A 12499-nucleotide genomic window follows, 5' to 3' on the forward strand; every position below is an offset into this window, starting at 1 on the left:
TTATGACCAAGCTTCAAACCTGCCTTTTTGGTCGAGGTTTCAATCACCCCTGATAATAAGCCCTTCTCTGACTTGGTATCAGTTTTATCTGATTGCTCTTCACAAGAGTGACTTGGATTTTTGACAACTTCCTAGTTTAAAGACATCATGTAAAATGACTCAGCATTGTGAAGCAGCTCATAAGTGGCCTGATGCTCTTGTAACTGCCAAAGGACTATGTATTTCTTTTTACCAATTTAATAAAATTGAGGCTAGTTTGAGTTCAATCAATTATCCTACAATTAACTACACTGCCCATAGTCCAATGGAAGTTAGGGACATCGTTTTTAATTCATAAATTCCCCATCCATGTTGCACACTGGGAACATAAATCATTCAAAGCGCCCTCTGATGCATTGAGGCAAATGATGGAAAATATGAAGCCTAATGCTTTCTCACTCACTTGAATATACCTGCATGAAGTAGATAGTTGGTAGGTTTGGAGCCATAGTCGCTGGGATTCCTCATCCAACCATTATCTTTATGGTTGCAAATCCATGAACATCCAAACTTTCAATTTGCAGTTTGTTCAGGACAGATTCCTTGCTTGGAGTGTTATGTCAGAAAATTATCGCAGATATTACACTAAAATTACATGAATTAATATACTTTGATAAAAATACAGAGTCCTTAAAATAAGGTCTTATTCTTAAAAAAAAAATATACCTAATAAATTACCCTTAGTAAATGTTAGAATTAACAGGACATGTGGTTATAATTGAGCAATACATATTATTGTCATCACACTGTAGTCTCCTTTACTGAAGCCATTGCTTGAATAAACCCATCACTAAACAGCATGAAGTATCTCTCATGAGGCACCAAATATATTTAATTTACTGGGCAATAATATCAATTCTGACTGAATTACATTTGGATTTGTTTCAGATCAGTGCGGAAGACCATTCCAGATATTTATATTTGTAACCTAGCTGTGGCAGATTTGGTTCATATTATTGGAATGCCATTTCTGATTCATCAGTGGGCACAAGGAGGCAAGTGGGTGTTTGGCAGTACTCTCTGCACCACTATCACATCACTAGACAGTTGCAACCAGTTTTCGTGTTGTGCAATTATGACTGCTATGAGTCTGGACAGGTAAGCAAGAGAACAAATTTGTTAAGTTAACAGATCTTTAAATTAATCAAAAATAACTCTTTTTAAAAATTAATTCATGCCTGTGATGTGGACACACTTCACAATTAAGGCCAACAATTTTAGTTTTTTGCCAGTTGCCTAATTGAATACGATTCAGTGACTTGCTCAGCCATTTCAAATGACAATTGAGAGTCATGCACTTTATTGTGGGTTGGGAATTACATTTGGCCAGAACAATGAAGGAAATACTTCCTTTTCTAAAGATTATGAGTAAAACATGTGTACTTTTTAATGAGAATGCAGTTACTTAATGGCTACCATTATTTTTAATGATTTGGAGACAATCACCTGATGAAGGAACGGCACTCCGAAAGCTAGTGCTTCCAATTAAACCTGTTGGACTATAACCTGGTGTTGTGTGATTTTTAACATTATTGTTAATAGTTTTTTATTATAGATTTATTTCATTAATTTTGTTTGAATTTCTCAGCTACTGTGTTGAGATTTGAACTCACGACTCCAGTTCGATCAATACAAGCTTCAATCACATACCTACTCCTCATCTTGTACTTACCTATCCAGTTGTGAGTGTTAAAACATGGAAGCAAGTGCTGGGAACTCAGTCAGGTCTCACAGCTGGGAATTTAAGAGTCAGATGTGCATCAGTCAATTCAATGAAATGTCCATATCACAAGATGCCCCACTATCTAAATATGATAGAAGATCACTCCAAAATTTGAGTTATCTGTGTCAAATAATCAAGTATGACAGGAGCCCTCAAGCTATAAATATGATGACCAATCTATGTTCACAGGATATGCTTTAATCATGTCTCCATAAACCATAGAATATGTCTTTGTAAGCACACAGAATACAGTACAAGAAACATTGAGTCGATACAGAGCTTATGATTGAAAAGGTGATGGTTTAACAATGCAGTACCTGTGAGAAGATAAAAGGAAAAACGCTATCATGTATCTTTAGCCCGTAGAATTTAATCAAACTCTTAAAGTACCAAAGGAAGTTCCTGCCTGGAGAATTTTGAGGTAAAAACTTAACCCTGTCAAGCTCAGAAAACTATTAGCAGATAGTTGTTGCATGCATACACCCTGCTGAATTTGACTTTCCATTGATGCCTCTGCGTCACTTTTTATACCTGTGCCAAAGATAAATTACTCCTTCCAAATTAATAAAATATTTTTCCATTTCTTCCTATTTCTTCTCTACAATTTTCCTTGGATCACTTCAATGTAATAATGGTGACCCTGTGATTACTTCATTATTTATGGCAACACAGGACAGTCGTAAAATATACTTTCTTGTTTTGTTATTAAGCCACTTCAGCGTTACAGAGTCATAGAGTCATAGAGATGTACAGCATGGAAACAGACCCTTCGGTCCAACTCATCTATGCCGACCAGATATCCCAACCCAATCTGGTCCCACCTGCCAGCTCCCGGCCCATATCCCTCCAAACCCTTCCTATTCATATACCCATCCAAATGCCTTTTAAATGTTACAATTGTACCAGCCTGCATCACTTCCTCTGACAGCTCATTCCATATTCGTACCACCCTCTTTGTGCAAAACTTGCCCCTTAGGTCTCTTTTGTATCTTTCCCCTCTCACCCTAAACCTATGCCCTCTAGTTCTGGACTCCTCGACCCCAGGGAAAAGACTTTGTCAATTTACCCTGTCTATGCCCCTCATAATTTTGTAAACCTCTGTAAGGTCACCCCTCAGTCTCCGACGCTCCAGGGAAAATACCCCCAGCCTGTTCAGCCTCTCCCTATAGTTCGAATCCTCCAACCCTGGCAACATCCTTGTATATCTTTTCTGAATCCTTTTGAGTTTCACAACATCTTTCTGAAAGGAAGGAGTCCAGAATTGCATGCAATATTCCAACAGTGGCCAAACCAATGCCCTGTACAGCCGCAACATGACCTCTCAACTCCTGTACTCAATACTCTGACCAATTAAAAAAAAGCATACCAAACACCTTCTTCACTATCCTGTTTATCTGCGATTCCACTTTCAAGGAGCTATGAACCTGCACTCTAAGGTGTCTTTGTTCAGCAACACTCCCTCGGACCTTACCATTAAGTGTATAAGTCCTGCTAAGATTTGCTTTCCCAAAGTGCAGCACCTCACATTTATCTGAATTAACCTCCACCTGCCACTTCTCAGCCCATTGGCCCATTTGGTCAAGATCCTGTTGAATCTGAGGTAATCCTCTTCGCTATCTACTACACCTCCAATTTTGGCGTCATCCGCAAACTTACTAACTGTACCCCTTTTGCTCGCATCCAAATCATTTATGTAAATGACAAAAAGTAGAGGGCCCAGCACCGATCCTTGTGGCACTCCACTGGTCCAGTCTGAAAAATAACCCTCCACCACCACCCTCTGTCTTCTACCTTTGAGCCAGTTCTGTATCCAAATGTCGAGTTCTCCCTGTATTCCATGAGATCTAACCTTGCTAAACTAGTCTCCCATGGGGAACCTTGTCAAATGCCTTACTGAAGTCCATATAGATCACATCTACTGCTCTGCCCTCATCAATCCTCTTTGTTACTTCTTCAAAAAACTCAATCAAGTTTTGAGACATGATTTCCCACGCACAATGCCATGTTGACTATCCCTAATCAGTCCTTGCCTTTCCAAATACATGTGTATCCTGTCCCTCAGGATTCCCTCCAACAACGTGCCCACCACCAACCTCAGGCTCACTGGTCTATAGTTCCCTGGCTTGTTCTTACCACCCTTCTTAAACAGTGGCACCACGTTAGCCAACCTCCAGTTTTCTGGCACCTCACCTGTGACTATCGATGATACAAATATCTCAGCAAGAGACCCAGCAATCACTTCTCTAGCTTCCCACAGAGTTCTAGGGTACACCTGATCAGGTCCTGGGGAGTTATCCACCTTTACCCGTTTCAAGACATCCAGCACTTCCTCCTCTGTAATATGGACATTTTGCATGATGTCACCATCTATTTCCCTACAGTCTATATCTTCCATATCCTTTTCCATGGTAAATACTGATGCAAAATACTCGTTTAGTATCTCCCCCATTTTCTGTGACTCCACACAAAGGCCGCCTTGCTGCTCTTTGAGGGGCCCTATTCTCTCCCTAGTTACCCTTTTGTCCTTAATGTATTTGTAGAAACCCTTTGGATTCTCCTTAATTCTATTTGCCAAGGCTATCTTATGTCCACTTTTTGCCCTCCTGATTTCCCTCTTAAGTATACTCCTACTGTCTTTATACTCTTCTGAGGATTCACTCGATCTATCCTGTCTATACCTTACATATGCTTCCTTCTTTTTCTTAACCAAATCCTCAATTTCTTTAGTCATCCAGCATTCCCTATACCTACCAGTGTTTCCTTTCACCCTGACAGGAATATGCAGGAAAATTGGAGGTGTCGTGGACAGCGAAGAAGGTTACCTCAAAGTATAATGGGATCTTGATCAGATGGACCAATAGACTGAGGAGTGACAGATGGAGTTTAATTTAGATAAATGTGAAGTGTAGCATTTTGTAAAGGCAAATCAGGACAGGACTTGTACACTTGATGGTAAGGTCCTAGGGAGTGTTGTTGAACAAAGAGACCTTGGAGCACAGGTTCATAGCTCCTTAAAAGTGGAGTCACAGGTAAATAGGATAGTGAAGAAAGGTGTCCATATAGAACATAGAATAAGGTATAGAACAATGTATGCTTGCCTTTGTTGGTCAGTGCATTGAGTATAGAATTGGGAGGTCATGTTGTAGGTATACAGGACCTTGATTAGGCTGCTATTGGAATATTGCATGCAATTCTGGTGTCCCTGCTCTAGGAAAGATGTTGTGAAACTTGAAAGGGATCAGAAAAGATTGACAAAGATGTTGCCAAAGCTGGGGGGTTTGAATTATAGGGAGAGGCTGAATAGAACTGGGGCTATTTTCCCTGGAGTGTTGAAGGCTGAGCGGTGACCTTATAAAGGTTTTTAAATTCATGAAGGGAATGGATAAGGTAAACAGACAAGGTCTTTTTCCCCAGAGTGGGAGAAGCCAAAACTAGAGGCTTTAGGTTTAAGGTGAGAGGGAACCAAAGGGGCAACTTTTTCATACAGAGGGTGGTGCATGTATGGAATGAGCAGCCAAAGGAAGTGGCGGAGGCTGGTTCAATTCCAACATTTAAAAGGCGCCTGGATGGGTATCTGAATAGAAAGGGATCAGAGAGGTTGGGGAAATGCTGTCAATTGGAACTTGATTTATTTATTATCTGGTCAATATGGACGTGTTAGACCAACAGGTCTGTTTCCCTGCTGTACATTTCTATGACTCTATGACTCTGTAATGCGATGTTATTGTGGAGTCTGCCACGAGCGGAGCATGAAGCTTCACAATGGATTATTGAAGATTATCTAATGCATACAGGATGACCTTTTTCATTTATTCTCCTGAAGTGCTCAAATACTGATAAACTTTCCAATTTTGAACTCTTTGCACTGAGCATTGTATATCAGTCAAGAATTCAGTCAATAGAGATCAATATCTCACAGGATATTCTGCTCTTTAAAATTAAAATTAAACGGCAGAAAATCCTGCATGGCCTGCTGACCTTCATACAAGAATTCCTGGCTTGTTCTCTAAATACACAAATTTGTGGAATGGAAATAAGGATTCATAAAATCCAAGGGGTTATTTCAAAACTACCCAACCTGTGGATGTAAATAGTGAACAATTACCATCAGGACCAGATTGTGACTAGGTTCCCATCATCTGGGATAATAACCTACTCTCCTGAACAGCTCACAGAACACTCTCCTCAAAACTCGTGTCATCCATTTTTCCTTAAGCATACTCAGCCCTGATAGTAATGTTATCATCGGGAATGTGTGTGTGTGTAAGTCACTGTCAATGATTGAGCACCAGACTCACTGCATACACTTTTGACACTAGATTTATTACACTGTGCAGCCCTAAGCCCCAGAAGTTACATACGTTTACATTAAATAACATTATTCATCTGAAACTCATTCACGTTAAAGACGACAGATATCAATACTGACACTACTCTTCAACATACAAAGACACTTTATTCATGGTCTGTTAGATTCTTTCAATGATATATTCAGAGCATGAACTATTGATTTACATTTCACTAGATCAATTTACATGTCAGCTCCTTGAGAAAACGGCTTAATGGTATTGACCTAAGATGAGTGGTTCAATGAAAATAATTAATAGGGGATCAAACTGTTCTATTTCCTTAACATTTTTTTTGTCTTTTTATGTATATAAGTATCATCAATATTGTATAAAAAGGACTGCTCTCATGCTATAATTATTGGTTGATATACTGAATTATGTATCAATTGAACTGAATATTTTGAAGGGAAATCTAAAATCTTGAATTTTGATAATCAGTGAAAAGCAAAAAGCATTATTGAATGCAGTTGAAGGACAAGGGTAAATTTCAAGTGCGTTATTAGTTGAAGGGAGGAATCTCCAGACTTGCACTTCCTTACAGAAACGTGCCATCAGAAAGGTTAGGTCAAAAATTCACACAATGTGCAGAACAATGTTCATCTATTTTTCTCTTTTAGCTGTAATCTACCAACTATATTTCCTGAAATTTTGGTGAAAATCTAAGCATTTGTTTACTTTGTACCTCTTCTCCATGTAGTTTATGTATCAAAACTCAAACTGTATTTAAAAAATAACACCAGCAGAGATGCCATCTTTCAAATGAAACACTAGACTGTCTCCCTCTCTGTCCTCTCAGATGAACATTAATAATCCCTTGACAATATTTTGAAGACATTTGGCATTATGGCCAGTATCTACACATCAAATTTACAAATGATCTAATATTATTCCATTGTAGCTGTGGGAACTTGCTGTATGTGCATTGTCTACCACTTATCCATTTATTTCTGCATTTCAAAAGTACTTGTCTGCAAAGTACGACTGAACATCCTAAAGCAGTGAAGGGATGCTACATAAATCGAGTTCAAACTTGTGTGATTTTTATAATGAGTGCATAATTTAATAGATTAGTATATACAGGAAAGTTCCTTCCAATCATTTCCATCTGTTAGCAGTGCTGATTGACCACACGAGTCTTACGATGAACTTGATGAATGTATCAGATCTGGCTTGAAATTATTAATGGGAATCTCACAGCCTCAGCTGAAGTGAATTCTTTGGTTTTCTTTATTTTTGTTCATGGGTCGTGGGATGTCACTGGCAAGGCCAGCAGTTGTTGCCCGTCCCTAAATGTCTTGAACTGAGTGCCTTGCGAGACCATTTCAGAGGGTCCACATTGTTAAGGGTTTGATATTACAGATAGGCCAGACCAGATAAGAACAGCAGGTTGCTTTCACCGAGGGGAATTAGCAAAATCAAATGGGATTTTTATGACAATGATGATAGTTTCATGCCTCCCATTACTGACTAAATCTCAGTTCCAGATTTTATTAATTGAATTCAAATTCCACTAGCTAGCACGGTCGGATTTGAGCCCATGCCCTTACCGGGTTTGTATGGGTTACTAATCTAGTGGTGTTCCCACAAGGCCACCATCCGCCCTTTTACTGGTTTAGGTATAAACCTAAAAGGAAATGGGGAAACATGTTGCAATAGCAAGTTGTTATGATTTAAAATGCATTGCCTGACAGGGTGTCAATAGTAGATTCAAAACTGAACTGGATAAATGCCTGAGGTGAGGTGTCTATTTGCATATTTTGAAATCGCTCCTTAAATGGTTGCAACTGCATCACTGTTCACCTATCCCTTAACCGAATTTGCCAGTTCACTTCACTTTAGCTAGTTCTGCTTTTGTGCCCTTATAATTGTCCTTGTAATTATAAGTTTAACATGCTAATCCTTGATGTACTCTTCACTCCTTCAAAGTGAATGTAAAATTCAATTATATTGTGATTGATACTATCTAGCAATGCCTTCACTAGGAGGTTATTAATTAGTCCCACCTCTTTGCACAATATCTTGTCGAGTACAGCCTACTCTCCTTTTGACTCGAGAATGTGGTGTTCTAAAAATATTATCCCAAAACATGCTATGTACATCACATTTAGGCTATTTTTGCCCATCTAATTTTTCCAATCCATATGCAGATCAAAACCTCCCTTGATTTTGTCATTTCTTTCTGACAAGCTCTAATATTTCTTTCTTATTCTCCATCCTCCCATGTGATAGCAGACACGGAGCCTGTTTTGCAAGTGACTTCTTGTCATTATCATTTCTCATCTCTACCCAAACCACTTCGACATCCTGGTTTCCTGAGCTTAGGTCATCCTTCTCTGTTGTGCTAATACCTGTTTTCTATTCTTACATGTAGTTTGGGTGTTGCTGACAAGATCAGCATTTGTTGCCCATCCGAATTGCCCTTGAGTGGCTTGATGGCCATAATAAATTAATTAAATAACACAACAATCTCCCCACCTTTTCTTCGCTGTCCTTCCCTAAGTGTCATATATCCATAAGGCAGAAGTGGGTACTGCAGATGCTGGATATTAGAGTCAAGGTTAGAGTGGTGCTGGAAAAGCTCAGCAGATCAGGCAGCATCCAAAGAGCAGGAAAATCAAAGGGCCTTTGCCCGAAACGTTGATTTTTCGGCTCCTTGGATGCTGCCTGACCTGCTGTGCTTTTCCAGCATCACTCTAATCTTGACATATATATATATATATATATAGATGTTATGGCCAACTTTACAGATGACGCAAAGTGGATATGAGAGTCTAGGACCAGAGGGCATAATCTCAGAATTAAAGTTCACACACATTTAAGACAGAGAGAGGGATTTCCTCTCTCAGACACTAGTAAATCTGTGGCATTCCTTACCACAAAGGGCTGTTGAGATTGTGTTGTTAAGTATGTTCAAGCTAAAACAGACAGATTTTTAATCAGCAAGGAAATCAAGAGTAATAGGGAAAGAAAAGAAAGCAGAATTAAGGATTAGGATATTGGCCATGATCACATTGAATAGGAAAATGGACTCGATGGGTTGAAAAAGCCTACTTTTGCTCCTATGTCATATTCTCTTACGTGCCCTTCAATGTGTAAGTCCAAATGTCTGTCATCCTACAGCCATAGCTCTGTATTGACAACTGGATCATAACCATTTATTTCTATTTGTGTTGTTACTTCATTTGTTTTATTTTAAATGTTGCAAGTATTCAGTTAAAAAGCATTTAGTTTTCTCCTTTAGTTTTGTAGCTTTTAGCCTTTTCTATGATTCATTGTTAAAACTGTACTCTCTATTCATTCCTGTTGCAGCTAGTTTATCTCTTCTCATATTAATACCTTTCTCTCATGCCTTGTCTCTGATATGACACAACTTCCCAAATTTGATCCTTTGCCCACGATTTAAATTGAAACCCTCTCTATTTCTTTAGATATGCTGCTTACTAAACACTGGATCTAGCATGGTTCAGATAAAGATCATTCCAGTCATCCAGGCCCCACTAACTCCAGTACTGGTGCTAGAGTCCCCATGAACCAGAAACCACTTCCACTGCACCAGTGTTTGACCTATACTTTCATCTCTCTGATCTTGTTTCCCTAATTCCAATTTGCAAGTAGTTCAAGAAATAATCCAGAAATCCTCATGTTTGAAGTTGTTCTCCTTAATTTGGTGTCTAGCTGTATGGAGACACTTGTCCTGCCTGTGTTATTATAACCTGCAGTTATTGACAACTGCATCCTCCCCCTCCCACTGCAAGTTCCTCTCCAGTCCTGAGCAGATGTCCTGAACCCTAGGACTGAGCCAGCAACAAAGACTTTTGGACCAAACACAGAAATTGCTGGAGAAGCTCAAGAGATCTGGCAGCATCTGTGGAGAGAAAGCAGAGTTGACATTTTGAGTCCTTCTTCAGAACTCCTCAAACTTACTGCAAAGACTGAGGCTCCTGCAGTGGTGCTGTTTCAGTCCACTGACTTTCCCAGTTTTAAATTAATCCTGGTTTAACTCCTGGAGCAGCATTTAGTAAAAATGCAGTCCCAGCAGACCTGATGAGAAATCTCTAAAATATTTTTGCATATCATTGATATAAGTTTCAAGCAATGCTCTGACAAACTAATCATTGTTATGAAAAAGAGTTGTGTAAAATAAAAAGACTTGATGGTTTTTGAAAGTCTATTTGATTTTTTGGTCCATAGGTACCTGGCCCTTGTTCATCCATTCCGTCTGACAAGTTTCAGAACCAGGTCGAAAACCATTAAGATCAACCTCTGTCTTTGGGCAATTTCAATTCTATTGGCCCTTCCTGTCTGGACACATGCAAAAGTCATTAAATTTAAAGATGGCTTGGAAAGCTGTGCTATTGATCTATCTTCGCCCCAGGACATACTTTGGTAAGTTTATTATAAAATGTAGCTCCTAAATGCTTGGGAAGTCATTTAGTTTTAATTGAAAATTGCAAAGAATTTACAGCACAAAACAAGACAATTCAGTTTAATCAATCTGTTCTAGTGTTTTTGTTTTCTTCTCCCACTGTCCGTCATCCCATCAGCATAGTCTTCTGTTTCTTTCTCTCTTGTGCATTTATCTAGCATCCCTTGAAATATATTTATGTAATTCTCCTCAAATATTCCATGTAATAGCAAATTCTTCATGCTAACCCATCTCTGGGTGAAGAGCTTTAATGCAGCATCTCAAATTAATTTGGTGAGGAATTATACAGCATTTAATAATACTGTCTGATTAAACAAACTTGCTGCCACTTTCAAAATGTTCATAGACTTAATTTACTTAACTCTGAAGTTGAAGCTTGTGCTAGGGTATTTAAATATATCATTAACTTATGCTAAAGTAATTATATACTTTTCACAGATGATATTAAAATGTTCAAGAATCATTTCTTCAGCTGGGGTTGTTCACTTACATTTTTGTCACTATGCTTCATAAAATTAATCTCAAACCTGCTTCGGAAAGAGGCTACATGAAGCAGTGGGGATTGTCCCTGCCTCTAAGCCAGGAGCTCCAGATTCAAGTCCCAGTCCTGCCTTTGATGGGAAAGGGAGGAGTATTGATAATGTGGCCATGTGTCTTCTTGTAAATCCTTCTAAGATACACCAATGACAGGCAGTAAGATCGGGAGAAAATTCTGCTCTGCCATGTGGACTCTTTATCATCACAATCCTTAGCTCCAGACTGTGGCATGCATGTCGAAGTATATGTTGCCAAAGCAACTCAACACTTGGCTTGACAACCAATGTGGATCACGTTGGTGTCAAGAACATGGTGTTCAGGTTGGGGTGAATTTACCATCTAACTCCTTCTCCTTCGTGTGCTGAAGATTGAGGGCTGAATTTTCCCAGCCCCTGAACAAAGTGAGCAATGATGAGCCAGTTAGGAAAATATAGCGAAATTGGAAAAATTAGATTCCTGATATTGAGGATACGTAATTCTAATTTTACATTTCTTTCTTTCAAAATACACTTTGTCCATAAAAAACTTTACACATGTACATAATCACAAACATAGGTCGGTTCTGTGCAATAGTATATCAAGAAAACAAACAAATATTGGAGTCTGACTCTGTCCAAACAAACCAAAGGCATCTCTCACTTGAACCAGGCTATATTTACATACATTTGGGGTGCCAGGAAGATCTGATGACTGAATGGAATCCTGTTTAACTTCAGTAGGATTGGCAAGACAAGAATTTTGCTTGTGAGATACAGTCATGAAGTCATTGAGCTGTACAGCATGAAAACAGACCCTTCAGTCCAACTTGTCTATGCCGACCAGATAACCTAAATTAAACTAGTCCCATTTACCAGCATTTGGCCCATCTCCCTCTAAACCCCTCCTATTCATATACCTATCCAGATACCTTTTGAGTTGTAATTGCACCAGCATCCACCACTTGCAGAACTTGTGTTTACATGCATTAGCATCACATTATTATCTATTTTCACCTCATTTATCTACAGTTTACTATTCTCTAATATTGTGGGAAGAAACTAGGCGTGACAACTCTCAACATGAAAGGTACATGGGTACTTAGTGTCTCCAGCTCGCCACCTGTGCCTCCAAGCCTATATGCTGACAACAATCCTCTCATCACCTCAGGGCATGCATCATGGGTAGCCACTGTCTGCAATAGTCCCCTTCCCCAGAGGTTGGCACTGGGCACGCACCAGCCTCCCCATATCATCGTGGCATTTCTCCACATCATTTAGTATATATTTATCCACTTCAATGCTACAGTTTGGTCTGCACTAACACCTTGCATTTCAATGCTGTTGCAAGGCTGCTTTGTACACAGGCACAGGCACCCATATCATGGATTGGACCAGTGTGAATTTCAGAGCTCTTTATTTGCTCTCCTAATGCTCAGTCACTCTGCAC

The 12499-nt window shown here is 39.2% G+C and overlaps 1 protein-coding gene across 3 annotated transcripts in view; it reads left to right on the forward strand.

Annotated features, from left to right (window-relative positions):
- mchr2a (melanin concentrating hormone receptor 2a) overlaps positions 1 to 12499 on the forward strand; it is a 55951-nt gene that overhangs the window by 22479 nt on the left and 20973 nt on the right. For all 3 annotated transcript variants that reach the window (XM_043687487.2, XM_043687489.2, XM_043687490.2), the window contains 2 exons: positions 928 to 1137; positions 10303 to 10497. In XM_043687487.2, the coding sequence (XP_043543422.2) occupies positions 928 to 1137; positions 10303 to 10497 (405 nt within the window). The remainder of the gene's footprint in view (positions 1 to 927; positions 1138 to 10302; positions 10498 to 12499) is intronic.

The sequence above is a fragment of the Chiloscyllium plagiosum genome, unplaced genomic scaffold (assembly GCF_037043375.1).
Source record: "Chiloscyllium plagiosum isolate Xiang-an unplaced genomic scaffold, Cpla_swu_hap1 HiC_scaffold_3, whole genome shotgun sequence".
Classification (NCBI taxonomy): domain Eukaryota; kingdom Metazoa; phylum Chordata; class Chondrichthyes; order Orectolobiformes; family Hemiscylliidae; genus Chiloscyllium; species Chiloscyllium plagiosum.